General features: G+C 33.4%; 1 protein-coding gene across 1 annotated transcript; it reads left to right on the top strand.

Moving 5' to 3' along the window:
- Positions 1-14,816: 14,816 nt before the first annotated feature.
- On the top strand, positions 14,817-17,909 carry LOC115962308 (G-type lectin S-receptor-like serine/threonine-protein kinase At5g35370). The gene has a single exon (XM_031081218.1). The coding sequence runs from the start codon at positions 15,001-15,003 to the stop codon at positions 17,617-17,619; it is 2,619 nt and encodes an 872-aa protein (XP_030937078.1). The 5' UTR covers positions 14,817-15,000; the 3' UTR covers positions 17,620-17,909.
- The last annotated feature ends 2,556 nt before the right edge of the window (positions 17,910-20,465 follow it).

Genomic DNA, 20,465 nt, shown 5'->3' with positions numbered 1-20,465 from the left:
GCTATTAAATGATTAAAGTTGACTACCTTGGAAAGATCACGGCGGTTGTCATTGTGGTTGGTTGCATTTATGGTCGAACATTGTGTCGAAAAAAGAGAGAATAAGTCTAGTGCTACACATTTTGGCACAACAAATGCCACAACTCGCCAATGTGGCGAGTTGTGGTTGGTGGAGGAGTGATGGTGGGTCCATGTGGGGACACCCCTTCACCAAGCATAACTCGCCACATGGCGAATTGTGGTATTTGTTGTGTCAAAATGTATGGCAGTAGACTTATTCAAAGAGAGAACCATGTAATTAATTTAGCATGCATTAATGATCAAAAATTGTGTTGAAAAATAAAGCATTATTTCAATCAAAAATTGGAGAAAATATACCGTGTTTCGGTAATACCAACTCAATATTTGTTTTGATATTTCTTACTTAATAAATGAGTGACACCCTGTTTCAAAATATCACATCAGACTACTCTAATAAATTAATTACAATCTTCTATACTATTGGGAAGATAAATTAATCATTTATTGGAGTAGTTTGATATGGTTTTTTAAAATAGGTGTCAATAATTTATTAGATAGGAAATACCGAAACAGATGCTGAGTTGCGTATTACCGAAATATGATATATTTTCTCCAAAAATTAAGGAAAATCATGCATTTAGTTGAAAATGAGCCACTCCCTTGATTCACGCATCCCAAGTTGACACACACTTAAAGGCTCGGTTGCCATGTTTGCCACTCCAAATCCTACTAAATGCTAACGGGTGCCCTTACAGTAATAGTTAACCATCTATTTTAAGAAAGTTTTGACACCATTTTTATGGGAAATAAAAAAAAGCTATCAAAATATTAATTTTTTTTCCCTTTTCCTATAAAAACTTTCTTTAAATGAATTATTAACAATTTCCCTAAAGGCATCCGTTAGCATTTTCTGTTAAAGATTATAAGTAAAAAGTACTTATTTAGAGAAAAAAAAAATGCAAGTGTAAGTTAAATTGGTATTTTTTTTTTTTTTTTTTGATACAAGAGTAAGTTAAATTGGTATAAATTATAATATTTGTAAGCAAATTATTATCATGCTTAATTTTTTTTTTTTTGATAAATATCAGGCTTAAATTATTATTATGTTTAAACTACTTCATAATCTAAGATAATTATAAATATATAATTGAAGCAAGTAAAAGGAAAAAAAATAATTGAAGTTGAAAGATTGTTAAGGGTCGTTTTTTATTTATTATTGTTATTATTATTTTATATTTACACGATAGACTTGTGTCTTGATACTAGTTGACATCTTTTAGTCTAAGCTTTTTGCTAAAATGTGAGTCGATTTTGAGCAAAAAATAGGTTTCAAGGTCCAATTCCACCACTGCCAATCTGTGCACAAATTAAATCTAGTCCAAGGAACATTGCTGCAAAATGAGCTTATTCTCTCCTCTTTTATTGTAGAACAAACCTTTCTCCATCTTCTACTCTAGGATGGATTTTTCTCAACGTAACGGGTGCCCTTACGGTAATAGTTAACCATCTATTTTAAGAAAGTTTTGACACCATTTTTATGGGAAATAAAAAAAAGCTATCAAAATATTAATTTTTTTTCCCTTTTTCTATAAAAAATTTCTTTAAATGAATTATTAACAATTTCCCTAAAGGTATCCGTTAGCATTTTCTGTTAAAGATTATAAGTAAAAAGTACTTATTTAGAGAAAAAAAAATGCAAGTGTAAGTTAAATTGGTTTTTTTTTTTTTTTTTTTTTTTGATACAAGAGTAAGTTAAATTGGTATAAATTATAATATTTGTAAGCAAATTATTATCATGCTTAATTTTTTTTTTTTTTTTGATAAATATCAGGCTTAAATTATTATTATGTTTAAACTACTTCATAATCTAAGATAATTATAAATATATAATTGAAGCAAGTAAAAGGAAAAAAAATAATTGAAGTTGAAAGATTGTTAAGGGTCGTTTTTTATTTATTATTGTTATTATTATTTTATATTTACACCATAGACATGTGTCTTGATACTAGTTGACATCTTTTAGTCTAAGCTTTTTGCTAAAATGTGAGTCGAGTTTGAGCAAAAAATAGGTTTCAAGGTCCAATTCCACCACTGCCAATCTGTGCACAAATTAAATCTAGTCCAAGGAACATTGCTGCAAAATGAGCTTATTCTCTCCTCTTTTATTGTAGAACAAACCTTTCTTTATCTTCTACTCTAGGATGGATTTTTCTCAACGTAACGGGTGCCCTTACGGTAATAGTTAACCATCTATTTTAAGAAAGTTTTGACACCATTTTTATGGGAAATAAAAAAAAGCTATCAAAATATTAATTTTTTTTCCCTTTTTCTATAAAAACTTTCTTTAAATGAATTATTAACAATTTCCCTAAAGGTATCCGTTAGCATTTTCTGTTAAAGATTATAAGTAAAAAGTACTTATTTAGAGAAAAAAAAATGCAAGTGTAAGTTAAATTGGTTTTTTTTTTTTTTTTTTTTGATACAAGAGTAAGTTAAATTGGTATAAATTATAATATTTGTAAGCAAATTATTATCATGCTTAATTTTTTTTTTTTTTTTGATAAATATCAGGCTTAAATTATTATTATGTTTAAACTACTTCATAATCTAAGATAATTATAAATATATAATTGAAGCAAGTAAAAGGAAAAAAAATAATTGAAGTTGAAAGATTGTTAAGGGTCGTTTTTTATTTATTATTGTTATTATTATTTTATATTTACACCATAGACATGTGTCTTGATACTAGTTGACATCTTTTAGTCTAAGCTTTTTGCTAAAATGTGAGTCGAGTTTGAGCAAAAAATAGGTTTCAAGGTCCAATTCCACCACTGCCAATCTGTGCACAAATTAAATCTAGTCCAAGGAACATTGCTGCAAAATGAGCTTATTCTCTCCTCTTTTATTGTAGAACAAACCTTTCTCCATCTTCTACTCTAGGATGGATTTTTCTCAACGTAACGGGTGCCCTTACGGTAATAGTTAACCATCTATTTTAAGAAAGTTTTGACACCATTTTTATGGGAAATAAAAAAAAGCTATCAAAATATTAATTTTTTTTCCCTTTTTCTATAAAAACTTTCTTTAAATGAATTATTAACAATTTCCCTAAAGGTATCCGTTAGCATTTTCTGTTAAAGATTATAAGTAAAAAGTACTTATTTAGAGAAAAAAAAATGCAAGTGTAAGTTAAATTGGTTTTTTTTTTTTTTTTTTTTTGATACAAGAGTAAGTTAAATTGGTATAAATTATAATATTTGTAAGCAAATTATTATCATGCTTAATTTTTTTTTTTTTTTTGATAAATATCAGGCTTAAATTATTATTATGTTTAAACTACTTCATAATCTAAGATAATTATAAATATATAATTGAAGCAAGTAAAAGGAAAAAAAATAATTGAAGTTGAAAGATTGTTAAGGGTCGTTTTTTATTTATTATTGTTATTATTATTTTATATTTACACCATAGACATGTGCCTTGATACTAGTTGACATCTTTTAGTCTAAGCTTTTTGCTAAAATGTGAGTCGAGTTTGAGCAAAAAATAGGTTTCAAGGTCCAATTCCACCACTGCCAATCTGTGCACAAATTAAATCTAGTCCAAGGAACATTGCTGCAAAATGAGCTTATTCTCTCCTCTTTTATTGTAGAACAAACCTTTCTCCATCTTCTACTCTAGGATGGATTTTTCTCAACTTTCTACTATGCAATGAGACTCTCTCCACTTTCCATAGAATAAGCATTTCTCCTTCTTCTTTTTTTTTTTTTTTTTTTCCTTTTTGGTGGGAACGTTACTCTATTTTTTTTTTTTTTTTTGGTAATCGTGGGAACGTTACTCTACCTTCCACAAAATGAACATTACTGTACTTGCTCTGTTGTTAAAAGTTTACAAATAAACACTAAAACCCAAAGAAAATATTTACAAAGCAAATGTTAGTTTCCAACATGTTAGCGTGCATATTCTCAAACACACACACACTAATACGTATTTGTATTTATATAAAGTGAGCATTTGGTTTCAGCTGAAACCAACGTTCACGTTTTCATTTTCACGTTTCACGTGCAAGTTTGGGCCAAAAAACTCTCAGCTCCAAGTCTTACAGTCTTATTGCCATATGAGCACAAAACTATGAGGTTTTGAACATAAGCCAGATTGGCCTTTGCTTAAATGAGCTCAGGAACTTAGAGAGGATGTAATTCGTGGGAGAGAGAAAGCCGCCCTATTGGTGTATGCCAAGTTTGCTTCTCTGCTAAGTTACTCTCATTCTGTGGTGATACTACATTCTAAGAGTACTCTCCTGACTCTGTATTTTTCTCTACTATACTTTTCACTAAGACTTTTCATTTGAAATGCAAGGTTGTGTGTAGTTGTGTGTGTGTGTGTGTGTGTGTGTGTTTTTTTTTTTGGTGGGTGAGGTCCTTCCTTTTATACATGAATTTGAATGGGTGTTCTCCCATTTTTACCATTCTTCTTTGATTTCTTGGATTTCACCATAAGCCCCCTAACATCTCCCTATGATTGTGGGTATTCTTTCTCTTTTTGGGCAATTACTACCATGAAAGGGATTTTAGTTCTAACTCTAAATGGAATATACACTGATTTTTGAATAAGCTTTTGGTTACGACAGAATTAAGTTGGTAGGTTTTTCTAAGCATAAAATGGTTAAAGGCCATTAATTTTGTTTGTCTTTATGCATATGGGTTTCTATGAGGCATGCACATTGAAATTGTTGCTCCTTTAATAAAAGGTGCTTTCCCCAGTGAAAGCATCCCCAAAAGGATTTTGGCAAAAAAGATTAACCCATCTTTTGATGAAGTAATGTATATGAACATTTAAAAAGGCTATGAATGCGGATGGGTATGCTCAATATTGAGACCTTTATCTAGTTGCATGCAAACGAATTGAAAAATTAATGACTGAGAGTTTTTTTTTTTTTGCTTGAATAACGCGATAAGTGTATGCCAATATAAAATGGTTGTAGTAGAGTTAAAAATTTATATTTGAAATTATAGACATATAGTGTCTATAAGTATGAAAATGGTGAAACCGAATATATCAATGAAATTTGCATAAATTATGGATGTTGAGTTCTATTTTTTTAACCGTTTATAGCCAAAATAAACTGCATTTCAAAATAAAATATGATATTTCCTTGAGTGTGTGTTACTTAATATAGACATGATATTCATAAAAGAGACCATATATAAATAAGTAAATAATTAAACTTTGATGTATATTCTCAAATTGAAACAGTGTGCCAAACTTCGATCATTTAAACTTCTATTATGTAATAAATTTCATGGAATCGACACCATAAATTCGAATCATTATTATCAATAAAAATTGAGAGTAATCATTATATTTTTTAGGAAATTTATGGAAAAAATGTAGTAGTTGTTTGAGGACTAATAATTACAAATAAAATAAAAACCCGTGTAAGAAAAAATTATTAGAGACTGAATACTACGTTTCTTGTGAGTTGTGAGTTCTAAACTTCTAGTTAACTCAATTGATAAAATCTTGTGTTATCAAATAAAAAACACAATAGTTTCAATTCTCGTTGTATCTATAAATAAAAGTTTATATAAAAAAATAAATTAGAGAAGAGAAAATTACATCTGTTTTGAATTACCATAATTCTATTATAGTTCACAATTAATATATATATATATATATATATATATTTATAACATCAATAACAATAGGCTTTCAACAAGGTTGGATGTACCCAACTCTGATGAGCTGGTACTCTAGTTGCAAAATTTGCTAAAGTGTAAACAGTGTTCAGTATATGCCTAGGAACAAAAAGGGCTTTACAAGTTAAGACCATGTTGCTGCAGGTTTAGAACATCAATCACCATATTCGATTCCATAGCAACAATAACATTGGAGATTATTATGGCAGTGTCCACAAAATGCTTTCTCCCATTTTTGACATTTTTGACATTGACGACCACAATGAAGTGAGTAGAAGCACATTTCGCTCCATGATTTACTATTCATTTGAAAAAGGTTCCTCATGATTATAGGACATTCCTCCTTGCAATCGATAAAATAAGAAGAAGAAAAACCTATAAACAGAGGTAAGTTAACAAAAGGAATTAAAGAGACATATTAGAGTAAAAAAAATACAAAAAAGGATTCTTGTAACCAAACAACAATACGTAGTTGGTTATATTAATAGAAAGATATCAAAGAACTCACTTGTCTTGTGCTTTCAGCAAGGATAAAGATGAAGATGAATAAGTGATAAACATTTGTAAGAGACATTTTAATTTGGATAAGTCCAAGGTGGATAGTGGCGACTCCAGGAATTTTTTTCAGAGTGTTTCTCAATCATTTGAAAAAGGTTCCTCATGATTATAGGACATTCCTCCTTGCAATCGATAAAATAAGAAGAAGAAAAACCTATAGACAGAGGTAAGTTAACAAAAGGCATTAAAGAGACATATTGGAGTAAAAAAAATTACAAAAATGGATTTTTGTAACCAAACAACAATACATAGTTGGTTATATCAATAGAAAGATATCAAAGAACTCACTTGTCTTGTGTTTTCAGCAAGGATAAAGATGAAGATGAATAAGTGATAAACATTTGTAAGAGACATTTTAATTTGGATAAGTCCAAGGTGAACAGTGGCGACTCCAGGAATTTTTTTTCAGGGTGTTTCTCAACAAGTAGAAATTACACAATCTAATAAAAAGAAAAATTTGTTTCTCACCGTGGTCAAACCGTGACGATGTCATAATTAATCTAATAATTAATTAATATGAAAATAAATAAAATAATTACATAAATTTTAACAATCTTAACAAAAACAATATTTAAAGATATTAAAAATATATCTTGATTAAAGATTAGAAGATATTTCTCATAATTTACTACAAAAATCAATAAATATCCTCTAATTATTTAAGATATTCTATTAAATTTGTAATTTACTAATATAATTAGCCAAACTATTAACCTATTAACCAAACTACTAATATATAAGATATTCTATTCATCCGTAGCACACAGTTGAAACTATTAATAACATTACATGTATTATATTTATATACATTCAAAGGCCTTCAAAAAGTAACGTTTATTTTATTAAAAAAAAAAACTACATATATTAAAGTTTGAAATTGTAGCAGGTATTCAACTTTTTTTTGAGAAAGTAGTAGGTACTCAACTAGTCTAAAACACGTTTTTCAAAACTAAAATACATGTCAAAGTAACATGAAAACAAGTGTGTGGCTGTGGAATTTTTTTGTTTAAAAAAATATAAAAGATCTCATCTCTATCTCATCCCCACACAATAAGAAACACAAACAAGTTGGTCTCTTCTGAAGTTGTCTTTCTCCTGTCCTCTTTGTCTTTGTTTCTGTTCTCTTTTTTTGAGAATCTCACCTCTTAGTCTCTCATATAACAAGTAGACCAGAGCACACATCTCTTCCTCTATAACCTTTCTTCCTAAGCAAACTGATCTATCATCTATAACCTTTCTTCCTAAGCAAACTAATCTATCAATGGTAGATCTAACATCTATCTAAGGTTTGAGATTTTGGTGAAGATGAACAAGTCCAACCACCGGCCATTTTCAGTGAAGATTTCTGTGTGAGGAACCGTGAGAACCGGGAGGTTTGAGCTTTTTTTTAGGGTGTTCTTTGATGATGCCGGAAATACCACCAGTAAGTCACGCGGTCCTCGCGCGCTCCAAATAGCACCTGCACATCAAAAAGAAAGGACCTAACAGAGAGTACCGATGTGGTACTGGCCAAATACCCTCCGAAAGTTAAGTCAGAATTGTTCTCACTGCTCTAGAGTGCTAAAGAGGGTAAATTATGCGTACCTCGGTTCATGAGAGTGCTTGGGTTTTTATAGTAGTAAGGCTTGAACCCTTTTCCTTGGAGTAGAAGTCTTTTCCTTATAGGAGTTTCTTTGGGCGTATTTTGCGGGATCCTTTCCATATAGGAATCCCCCTTACCAAACATGGAGGGCAAGTCATTTACTTATACATGCAAACGTGATAAGCAAGCATTCTTGGACTAGTGCCGTCAGCTTATATTACGCCTTCGGTCTTTATATCGTCAGCTTCAAGATGACCCTTCAGCTTTATTTATACCGTCGGCCTATAATGCCTTTACTTACAACTTTATCCCGCCGTCTGTCATTAGACTGGTTGACAGCCAAGTAGATACCGTCACCATAACTTCGTCGGCTTATGTTGACCAATTTGTTTTATCCTTATCATTCTTAATTTTGATTAAGGGTGTTCCTAATTTTTTTTTAAGGGTAAACAAATAAAAAAAATTGAATTATTATATATAATTTTTTTTTCAGGTCAGGGTGTAGGGTGTTCCTAGGAACACCCTGACTTGAACGTGCGTCGCCACTGAAGGTGGATAAGTCTCCTCAGAATGTGGGAACTATGCGTGGGGATATTTTGCATAAATACAATGTGGGCTTACCTGGGGAAAGTCTAGACTTCGTACTTAGGTTAGAAAGTGTGGGAGGTTAGTTAAGTCTAACATGGGGAATGGTAGGCAGATCCGGGTTTGGGAGGATAATTGGGTACCTACCTCTTCTACTTACAAAGTAATTTCATAGAAAGGTATGCTTCCGTTGGACTTTAGAGTTTGCAATTTTATTGATGTGGAGAACAAGTGTTGGGATTGGAACCTTTTGAATAGAACTTTTCTTCCTTTTGAGGCTGAGGCTATCACTAGAATTCCTTTGAGTGTTAGAATGCCTGATGATAGGCAGGTATGGGTTGAAACTTCAAGTGGTTTTTTCTCTATAAGAAGGGCTTATAAGTTAACTCTAGAATTAGAGACAAATAGGGAGATTGGCTGTTGTTCTAATGGAAGTAATATACGGTTTTGGAAGAGATTATGGTCAATTCAAATTCCCCATAAAATCAGACATTTTGCTTGGAGAGTTGCCCGTGACATCTTACCTACAAAAGAAAATTTGGGTTGTAGAAAGGTTTTGGTTGATAGCATGTGTGAGGAATGCGACAGTGCTTCAAAATCTTTCTTTCATCTGTTTTGGGAGTGCTCTAAGGCTTGAAACACATGGGTTTCTTCGTCTCTCTTCACTTTGCCATTATTGATTCCTTTTTGGACCTTCTTTGAGTTCTTATGGCATGTTTTGATGGATGCATAGAGGGTTATGGAAGATGCTGATCTTACTGTTACTATTGCATGGGCTTTGTGGACTAATAGAAATGAAGTGATTCATGGCAACTTGAGGAAGACAGGTCTGTTACTGGTTGATTGGTGTAGATCATACTTGGAAGAGTATTGGGCTACAAGCAATACCCCTCTAACACAATTGACACAACAAACCCAAGTGGAAGTGAAGTGGTCTCCTCCTATTTTTCCATTATACAAGATTAATGTGGATGCTGCTATATTCTCGGCTCAAAAGGTTGCTGTACATAACACCACTAAGGCATGAGAGAATGCAAAAGTGATTGAATCTGGACCTTACACATGGAGCGGCTGTGAGCAAGGGGAGAGGAAGCATTGGTTAAGGGATTTTGTCTTAGTCAGTACTAAAGGCGTGACTGTCTTGGGGAGGGAGTAGGATTTGCACCTGACATGGTACTCAAGCACTCACAAAAAGGGAGATAGTGAATTTCTAAGGTTAGAGGCTATGAAGACACCCCTCATTGGTTGAATGCATGATGAACCACCTCAGAGACACGTGTGTTAATCATAGTACTTTTGATGTCTCTCTCAATGTCCAAGACTTGTTTTCCAAGCAATGGCAAAGTCACCTACCTACGGGTCCCAATGCCACGTTGGTGCAGTTCTTATCTTCTAGTCAGCAGATAATATCATAGCTGTGAAAATGTCCAAAATAGATAAATAATGACTTGACACCTATCTTTGTACTCAGCCATATTCCTCAGAGTATAAGAGGAACATGAAGCTATGTTATTAGAGCAAGAACCTAAGTAGATATTTTGAGAAGAGAGTAGAGAGTTGGTAGGAAAGAAAAACAACTTGGTTGTAGAAAATTGGTCTCTTTTCACACATAATACAAGCTAAATAGAGCAAGAATGCATTCTTGCTCAAACCATGGTTTTTTATCCTTACCTTAGGGTTTCCACATATATCCTGTGTTTCTTTAGTCATCAGTTTCTTCTTCTTGCTTAAATGTGCGTCTTTTTCATGTCTTATCGTCACTTTCTTCTTCTTGTTCGAGTGTCATGTCAAAGCTAGCATCTTTTCAAGCTTTCTCATGTAGATGTATTGTTAGATAACTTATTTTACTTCTCTATATAAGCTCAAATCTAACTTGCACGTACAGCTGCTGGTGTTGGTGTTTTAATTCGTGACCATGATGTGAATTTTATTGCAAGTTTGAGCAAGAAAATCCATGCTCTATTGGGGATTATTGAAGTTGAAGCAAAAACATTTGAAACTGGTATTATTTTTGCTAAGGAAGTGGGCATCAGAGAGTTTGTTCTTGAAGGAGATTTCTTAACCATTGTTCAGGCTCTTAAGGAATGTTCACTTGCTCCATCTTCTGTTTTTTCACTGATTTATGGGATGTTAGCTAAATGTAATGAGTTTAGAAATGTGAGTTTTTCTCATGTTAGACAACAAGGCAATAGGCTGGCTCGTTTGTTAGCAAAACAAGCTCTTGGCTTGATTGATTTCTATGCTTGGATGGAAGAATGTCCTTGTTTCTTAGAAGAAGTCCTCATCCATCATGTTTCTTGTATTTGAATTTCATGAATAAAGTTTTAGTCTGTTCATCAAAAAATAAAAATAAAAATACAATGGCTATGGATCTAACTTTTATAAATTAATAATTTAAAGGGTAAATTACAAAATTGATCCCTATCCTTCACACCATATTTCAATTTAGTCCATAACTTTTCAATTGTAACAATTTGGTCCCTAACCTTTTTAGTGTTGTATCAATTTAGTCTTTGCTGTTTTCCTTGGATGGAAAAAGCTGATGTCAAATAGAACCATAAAAGAAAGAACTTATACCACATCAATTGCCAACTATACCGCCACATAAATTTAAAAAAAAAATAAAAAATCAAATTAGAATCTACACACATGAGATAAGTTTGGGGAAACTAATAGGTTCTAAAATCCCTAAAATCCATCTCTTTTCCCTCATCTCAGTTAAAATCCCTGAAGTTGCAAATCAAAGAGGCTGTCATGGCCTCTGAGGTTGTGGTTGTCAATATGGTTCCTCTTTTTCACTTTCAAATGTTTTATTTCTGAGTTATACATTTCAAACGTTTCACTTTCGTCGCTATTATGTTGCGCCTTTTTTTTCCCTTGACATTTCTCAATCACTGTTGATTTATCATGTTTATGCTTCAGTGCTTTTAAATAAAGCAATCTATGTGAATCTTGCTTGGAATTGTCTGACTGAAACTCCTTCCTTCCCATCTTCATTTAGTGGGAGTATAAAAGAATCTCATTTTCCACTTGCGCGCCTTCCTACACATCTTTTGTTGTGCCTAGACAAAACAATCATCAACATTCATTTGCTATCACTGCCAGCATAATATCTGCTATCCAACCAAATATTCATATTCAATCAAATAATTTTTCCTATCGATTTACTAACTATGATTGTAATTACAGATTGGCTAGAACTTCCAAGTGCAATTCTTCTTATTAGTTTCCCAAATTTATCTCACGTGTGCAAATTTTAAATTTAGAGTCTGTTTGGATACCGCTTATTGCTAAAAATTAAAAACTGAAAACACTGTAATAAAATAATTTTTAAATGTGTGAATAGTATCGTGAAACCCATTTTTAATGAAAATTTTGCTAAAAAATGAAGTTTGTGGGTCCTGTGAACAATGCACAGGACCCACTGACAAATGCATTTTTCAGTCTTGAACGTAATATTTTAGCTACTGTAGCCATGGGTCCCACTGTGTGTAAAATGCAAACGCACAGGGGCAGCGCCACGATCAGGCCAGGGTGGTCCCAGGACCACCCTAACCTGAAATTTTTTTTTTTACTATAATAATTTAAAATTTTTATTTATCTACCCTTAAAAAAAAAATAGGAATGCCCTAAAAAAAGAGAGGAATACCCTCAAACTCGTCAACACAACATGTCATTACTTGCTTTGAACGCCTAAAAAACAAATCCAGCCATCGCAGAGGTCGCCCCTTCTTCTTCTTTGCTTTGTCCCAGACGCTCCGCTAGTCCGCCTCTTCTTTCGTTTTTTACTCTAGTTTTTGCTTTGTCAAGTTTTTTCTTTAATTTGTCTTTTACACTTTTAGTTTGCTGACCCCACCCACACGACAATGCTTTGGAAATCACAAAACTCAAAAAGCTAAGAAAAGAGTTTGATTTCAAACTTATTTATTGAGTCTTGCGTCTTCCCAATGTGATATACATGTATACACTCTGATTGTATTGTTTTTGGTTGTTATTTTTCATTATTTAATTACATATTTATATTTTAATATTCCAAAATAGTAATGGTTATGTAATAACAATGATTTGAGTTAAAAAAAAAAAATAATAAAATAAAGCCCGTTTGGTAACATTGTTCTAGTAACATTGTTTGTATTTTTTTAAAATACATGTGGGTAAAAAAGTGTGTAAAAATATGTGTAATGTTCTTTAAAAACTAAAAACATGTGTTTAAACACATGTACCAAGCAGACCCTAAATGATTTGTTTTATTTTAGGTTTACTTATTTGGATCAATAATTTTATGTTGTATAAGATAATATAAATATATATTATTTTTAATTTTTTTTAGAAACTCCGAAATACCCTGAAACGATACGCCGAAATAGACTGATACCGAAATATTCTGTTTCACTAAACAAATCGAAATAGAGTCCAAAACAGCATTCATAACATTGCTTTCAAGCAAAAAGAAAAGGCTAAAAAAAAATTTTTGAACTAAAATCTGAATAAAAAAAATTGTAACAGAGAAAGTCCACCCAAGAATACCCTGAGAAACATTCTTGGAGCTGCCACTAGCACAAACGCAAACTTAAAACACAATCCAAACATACACTTAGTTTTTTTTTTTTTTTTTTTTTAAACTATGTGGCAGTATGGTTGCATTTGATGTGGCATAGAAAATAATTTTTTATTGTTCCATTTGACATATCAATTTTTTCCCTCCAAGAAATAATAACAATAACTAAACTGACACAACACTAAAAATGTTAAGGACCAAATTGACACAATTAAAAGGTTAGAGACTAAATTAAAATTCGGTATAAAGGGTAGGGACTAATTTTGTAATTTACCCTAATTTAAAATTAACCTATTTAATTAGCATAAAGTAATGTAACATCAATTATAAAAACTTAAAAAGAACATAGACAATTTAAACTATTTATCTTGCTGATGAACTCAAATCTTAGATCGTACTCTCATTATCAACTCTCTTGTTATAGGCTTGACTAGTTACCTTACCTAGCCCTCATTATTCTTCAATTTTATTAGTCAAGGCAAAATATTAAAACAGAAAAAAGAATGAATAGAGCCCGTTTGGTTGGGCGGTTTGGTTGGGAAAATGCACATTTTTTTAATGAAAATGCTAATTATAAGTTGTTTGGCTAGGCAATTTATAAGGAAGTTAGTACAAAATGCCAAAAAGCGCATTATCAATTGACAGCATCAGTCAATTTTTTTCAAAACACAAATTTAAATTGGTATCACGTTCTCCTATTTCACTTGTTTTGGGTTCAAAATACCGAATATACCCTCAAATACATACCCTTCCTTCTCATGAATCTCCTCTTATTCTCTATCACCACTGCCCCAGCTATTGTGTCACTCCCTTTTTTAGCGGTGCACCTATATAGATGATTCGAGTCACTCATCTATCCCACTTTTTATGGGGCAGGGTTCATATTTTTAGTTTTTCTTTTCTATCATTTTCTTTTTGGTTTTAGTTCAATGTGGTGGCACTCTAATTTAACGCCAGGTAAACAAATCCATGTTATGCTCGAATTGGAGTTGACATATGGATAACATGCAGGAATAATGGTAAATGTTAAGGGCTTTTTTATTTTTTATTTTTTTATTTTATGAATAGTCTGCCAAACTTTCAAGAAAAGATTAACAACCATTACATTGAAACAGTGAGACTTATGCTACAGCCATAAAAAGGCTAATAGGCTGCAATTTATGATAAGCCCATTATAGTAATTGCTCCTATTATCTAAATGTTCAATGAATAGAAACAACATTTTTCTACATATTTTACCAAATGCTTAATGTGATTTTAAAAACTGTGTTTTAAAAAGAGGGATGTTACATCCATAACATTTTTACAATATTTTTACAACAAATATAGGTGGTTAGTTGTTATTGGTTCAAATTTGAACCTAACACTAAGATTAATTTATTCCTCAAATAATAACAACCAGTAATAACCTACCACTTAAGATTTATTGTAAAAATAATGTAATCATATCAATTTCTCTTTAAAAACACACTTTTTCAAACGCTTCTTATTTAAGGGTCATACTAACGAGTGCCCTTAGGGCACTTATTAATAATCTTTTTTAAGAAAATTTTGATAATATTTTTATGGGAAATGAAAAAAACTGTCAAAATATTAATTACTTTTTTTTTTTCCATAAAAATTTTCTTTAAATAGATTATTAACCAGTATCCTAAGGACATCCATTAACACTTCCCATTATTTAAAAACCGACTTTTTTTTCAAACAGCTTATCCACACGGAAGTAACTCTCACCACAAAACGCACCCCAAAGTAGGACCAGAAAAACAAAAATTCTAGTGCCAAACCACAGTTGTGAACCTGTGACTTACATTCAGTCAATGCGTTTGACTCAAAAAAGTAAGCCTGTGCGTGATAATATGACATAACTATCCAAATGATGAAGACGAAGACCAAAAACACCCACCTCTTCTACCTCCACCACAATCATCATCATCATCATCATTCTGCTTGAAATCAACTCCAATTTTTTTTTTCTACCCTTTTTGCTCTGCATGCATGGGTTGCTTCTCATTCTCATTCTTCTTCTTTATATGTTGCGTTTTCCTTCCAAGTCTTACTTTCTCAGCCTCCATTTCCACGCACTCAATCAGCCCCGATTTCACAGCCTCATACTTCCAATTCAAAGACACCAGAGGCGCTTTCTTACGCTCTCAAGATGGTACTTTCAAAGCCACAATTGATGCCGCCAGACCCCCCTCCACAAAATATTACTTCTCTGTCGTACACAGTGCCACCAACATCATAATCTGGTCAGCCAACCGCAACACGCCCATGTCAAGCTCCGACAAGTTGTCACTGACTGTCAACGGCCTCATGGTCACAAACCAAACTGGTCAGCCACTCTGGTCAACCCCGCAATTCAATTCTGATATTTCTGCTATGCAGCTTTCAGAGACAGGAAATCTCGTTTTAGTTGATGCAGGAAACAATACGTTGTGGGAGAGTTTTGCTCATCCGACGGACACTATTGTCATGGGACAGAGAATTCCTACTGGAAAATCATTGCAAAGCGCTGTGACAGCCGACGAGGACATGTCGGTGGGTGATTATCGACTTGAAGTTACTGACAGTGATGTGGTGCTGCAATGGAATAAGATGAATTATTGGAGTTTGTCCATGGATCAAAAGGCTGTCAGGAACTCTAAAAAGGCCGTATCGTTGATGGTGATGAATGGCACAGGTTTGTATTTGCTAGCAAGTGATAATTCCACGGTTGTTCAAGTAGCTTTGAGTGGGTCATCAAGGTTTAAGAGTGGTAAGTTGGGTCCCGATGGCAGATTTAGTATCGTCAGACCACCTCAGACTCAGAGCGATAAATGGGAGTTAGAATTTGCAGGACCATTTGAGGATTGTGATCTTCCTCTCAATTGCAAAGAATTTGGATTGTGCAGAAGAAAGCCTCTGGGTGGAATTTGTTCTTGTTTACCAGAATTCAGTCATCAAAACAATGGTGATAATTGCATGCCACTGAATCGTTCGCTTTCTCTGCCTTCAGCTTGTACTGCAGCTAGAAATGGCAGTCAATTGAATTCCTCTATTTCCTATCTAAAATTCGGCCCTGGTATGGACTATTTTGCCAATAATTTCAAGGAGCCCGTGAAAAATAATGTAACGTTGTCGGTTTGCCAAAATTTATGCTCTGAAAATTGTTCTTGTTTGGGCTTTTTCCATGAATTTTCTTCTGGTTCTTGTTATCTTCTTGCAAACCATTTAGGTTCTTTCATTTCGGCAGACAACAATAAGGACCGTTTCGGTTATATCAAAGTTTTGGTTGGTTCTTCTAACATAAATCAGAAACAAAACTTACCAGTCGCTGCTTTGGTACTATTACCTTTAACAGGATTCTTAATACTAGTAGTGTTTGTAATCATTGCAATCCTTTGGTTAAGGAAAAAGCGGCATTCTAAAACCAGAACTGTAAAACTAGGCCGGAGTAACTCGTCCTCGTCTGCAGAGCTAGAGATGATCTCTATCCCAGGCTTACCGAGAAGGTTTGCTTACGAAGAGCTTGCAGCTGCTACTGAGAACTTCAAGACTCAGATTGGTAGCGGTGGATTTGGTACTGTATACAGGGGTACTCTGTCAGACAAAACTGTTGTGGCGGTCAAGAAGATTACTAGTTTGGGAATCCAAGGGAAAAAAGAATTTTGTACTGAGGTTTCAATAATTGGGAACATCCACCATATCAATTTGGTTAGATTGAAAGGTTTTTGCGCACAAGGGAGGCAGCGCTTTCTTGTTCTCGAGTATATGAACAGAGGTTCGTTGGGCAGTACACTCTTCGGTAATGGTCCTGTTCTAGAATGGCAAGAGAGATTGGAAATAGCCATTGGAACAGCAAGGGGGCTTGCTTACTTGCATGGTGGATGTGAGCACAGAATCATCCACTGCGATGTGAAGCCAGAAAACATTCTCTTGAACGACAATTTACAAGTGAAAATCTCAGATTTTGGGCTGTCGAAGCTGCTAAATCCTGAACAATCTTTTCTATTTACAACAATGAGAGGAACTCGAGGCTATCTTGCGCCTGAGTGGATAATGAGTTCCACAATTTCCGACAAGGCTGATGTATATAGTTATGGGTTGGTTTTACTAGAGATTGTGAGGGGAAGAAAAAATTGCTCAATACAAACATGGAGCCACAGCACAAAAACTAGTAGCAGTGAAGGAAATGCCTCATCCTCATCCCCTTCTGTTTCGGAACACAGACTAATATATTTCCCTCTATTTGCGCTAGAAATGCATCAGCAGAGAAGGTACTTGGAACTGGCAGACCCAAGGTTAGAGGGACGAGTGACAAGTGAAGAGGTTGAGAAGCTAGTGCGGATTGCCTTGTGTTGTGTGCATGAAGATCCAGCGCTGCGGCCTTCTATGGCTCACGTTGTTGGCATGTTGGAAGGTGGTTTGTCTTTGGGTGAGCCGAGGTCCGAGTCACTAAATTTCTTGCGGTTCTATGGCCAGAGATTCATCGAGGAGTCAAGAATGGAAGGGTTCAATGAGCTGAAGGACTTGGGGTTGTATCCAGATATAAATGCTACTTCTAATAGTGCTGCAGGTGTTTCATATAACCCAATGTCTTACATCTCTTCACAACAGCTTTCTGGCCCCAGGTAGTGCTCAAAGTTTCTGTACTAGTTATTAGGAAATATTGGCTGAATATGGATGTGCATGTGTTGAGAGTTTTGGCTGCAGGTTTCTGAACCTGCAGACTCTCTATGCTTGAATTGTATCTACCAATATTGCCTGCAATTTCCGTTGCCCAGTTGTAGATATGCGGGTTTTGGTTCTCTTGGCTTAGATAGTAAAATTATTGTTAAATAGCGTGGTAGAAGATTCCACCTTTGTGACTCTTCATGGTTGATCTTTTTTGATTTTGATATGAAAAATTGGTATTATCATTAATACCTTGGAGTCCTGGTATAATTTGAACAGTTCCAATTGCATCAACTAGTCCTCCATTTTTAACCAAAGTAGTTAAATAATAAAGATAACAATTAATGCTCTTGCAAACTTTCTTTCTCAAATCAATGCATCAGTTCTTGCTCTCCCTCCATTGGAACTTGTTACAAAAATTTGGTGTCTCAGTGTAATTGTGTAATATATATCAATACAGCACAAAGACGGTATAACTCTTCATGTTCTGCTCAATGTGAATTTCGACCGCAATTTGGCCAATGTGCTTGATATCCTAGAGCATTCTGTTCTGTTATTTGAAATGATCAAACTTGGCCAAATTTGCTTTGGCTATAAGTGGTGACTTGCAATTCTTAGCATGTTAAACCAACATCTACCGAACCAAGGTTTTATCTTTACAGATCAAATTAAAAATGAACCAAAATTATTTGGTCAATCAAAAATAAGAAATATACTAAAATTTAGGATTAACAAAGTTAGTATCTTTTACTAAATTTTTTTTTATCTATTTAGAATTAATAAAAGGAAAGGATTTAGCTCCAATCACTAATAGGAATATGACATTTGTCATTGTTATGTGCAATGCACATGATCACTTAAATTATTTAGGTTAAGTGAGTCATAAAGACAAATATTATCTTCCTATTGGTGTTTGGAGCCAAATTTTGTCCTTAAAATGGCAGAATTTTTCTCACAACTAGTTTGGAGGAAAGTTCCTCTAGCCCACTACATAGCAAGTCAACAAATCATCAACGTGTACTTCTAGTTACATGACCTATTTAATGTAGTCAAGTGAAAATTTTAATTATTTAATTAAAATGAGATACATTGATGGTTTTTTAAACCACCACATGTTAAGTTAAAAGAGATTTCTCCAATCCGGTTTGGAGGATAACATTCGCCATAACAAAATATAAACAAAATAAAAGAAATAAAATTTTCTTGATACATTTTAACTCAATCATTTATGATATATCCAAATGAAAATCAACCTTCTTTTAAATCCTGAAAATAATTTATGATTGATTTTGTACTAAATTTCACAACAATTTCACTTTCTATATACAAAATCAAATGTTTCGTTAGAGTAGCATCTTCCATTTTGTTGCAACATTTTTGTTAGGATTTGAATATCTAGATTTATATTGGCAAACACATAAATAAAAAACTTGTCTTGTTATAGTCTTTAGAGTCTACGGGAATTTCCAGACAAGTGCTTAAGCTTTTGGTATTCAGTGTGCAAGAACATGAATTTGATTGTTTCAAGGTATTCAGGAATTAACAATTTTGATCGATCAAAGTGTGATTATGCAGATTCAGATTTTCAGCTTGCCAACCGATCAAGTAATTAGGGTTATAGATTTATTTCACTTAGTAAATAAAGGAAACCATCAGATACATTTTAAGAAAGACTTTGGAGCTACTCATTTGAGATCAAAAAGGTTCTATACCTTCTCCTTTCAAAGTCACTACTAGAAATCAATCTACATATAATTTGAATTGATAGATTTAAAGTTCCCGCATTCTAGTCATCAAAAGTGCTAGATCTAAACCTTCAAGTGTAATCTGGAAGTCATGAACTGGAGGTCTATGTTAGCGTGCATATTCTCAAATACACACACACACTTATAAGTATTTGTATTTATATATAGTGTGTTTCGTAGAATAAGTTGGGCCAAAAAACTCTCAGCTCCAACTCTATCAGTCTTATTGCCATATGAGCACAAAACTTGAGGTTTTGAACATAAGCCAGATTGGCCTTTGCTTAAATGAGCTCAGGAACTTAGGGAGGATGTAATTCGTGGGACAGAGAAAGTTGCCCTATTGGTGTATGCCAAGTTTGCTATTCTGCTAAGTTACTCTCATTCTGTGGTGATACTACATTCTAAGAGTACTCTCCTGACTCAGTTTTTTCTCTACCATACTTTTCACTAAGACTTTTCATTTGAAATGCAAGGTTGTGTGTTGTTTTGTGTGTGTGTATTTTTTATTTTTTTTTTTGGTTGGTGAGGTCCTTCCTTTTATACAATTTGAATGTGCGTTCTCCCGTTTTTACCATTCTTCTTTGATTTCTTGGATTTCACCATAAGCCCCCTAACATCTCCCTATGATTGTGGGTATTCTTTCTCTTTTTGGCCAATTACTACCATGAAAGGGATTTTGGTTCTAACTCTAAATGGAATATACGTTGATTTTTGAATAAGCTTTTGGTTACGATAGAATTAAGTTGGGAGGTTTTTCTTAAGCATAAAATGGTGAAAGGCCATTAATTTTGTTTGTCTTTATGCATATGGGTTTCTATTAGGCATGCACCTTGAAATGTATGTTGTTGCTCCTTTAATAAAAAGGTGCTTTTCCCAGTGAAAGCATCCCCCAAAGGATTTTGGCAAAAAAGATTAACCCATCTTTTGATGGAGTAGTGTAAAAGAACATTTAAAAAGGTTATATATGCCGATGTATATGCTCAATATTGAGATCTTTATCTAGTTCCATGCAAACAAATTGAAAAATTAATTATTGAATTTTTTTTTTTTTTTTGCTTGAAT

This window comes from Quercus lobata, chromosome 9 (genome assembly GCF_001633185.2).
Source record: "Quercus lobata isolate SW786 chromosome 9, ValleyOak3.0 Primary Assembly, whole genome shotgun sequence".
NCBI classification, from domain to species: domain Eukaryota; kingdom Viridiplantae; phylum Streptophyta; class Magnoliopsida; order Fagales; family Fagaceae; genus Quercus; species Quercus lobata.
Note: the sequence above shows the minus strand (reverse complement) of the source record. Positions and strands in the feature narration are given on the sequence as shown.

Bases quoted from the DNA above. Each gene is read 5' to 3' on its own strand.
- LOC115962308 (XM_031081218.1), top strand. From the start codon at position 15,001: ATGGGTTGCTTCTCATTCTCATTCTTCTTCTTTATATGTTGCGTTTTC.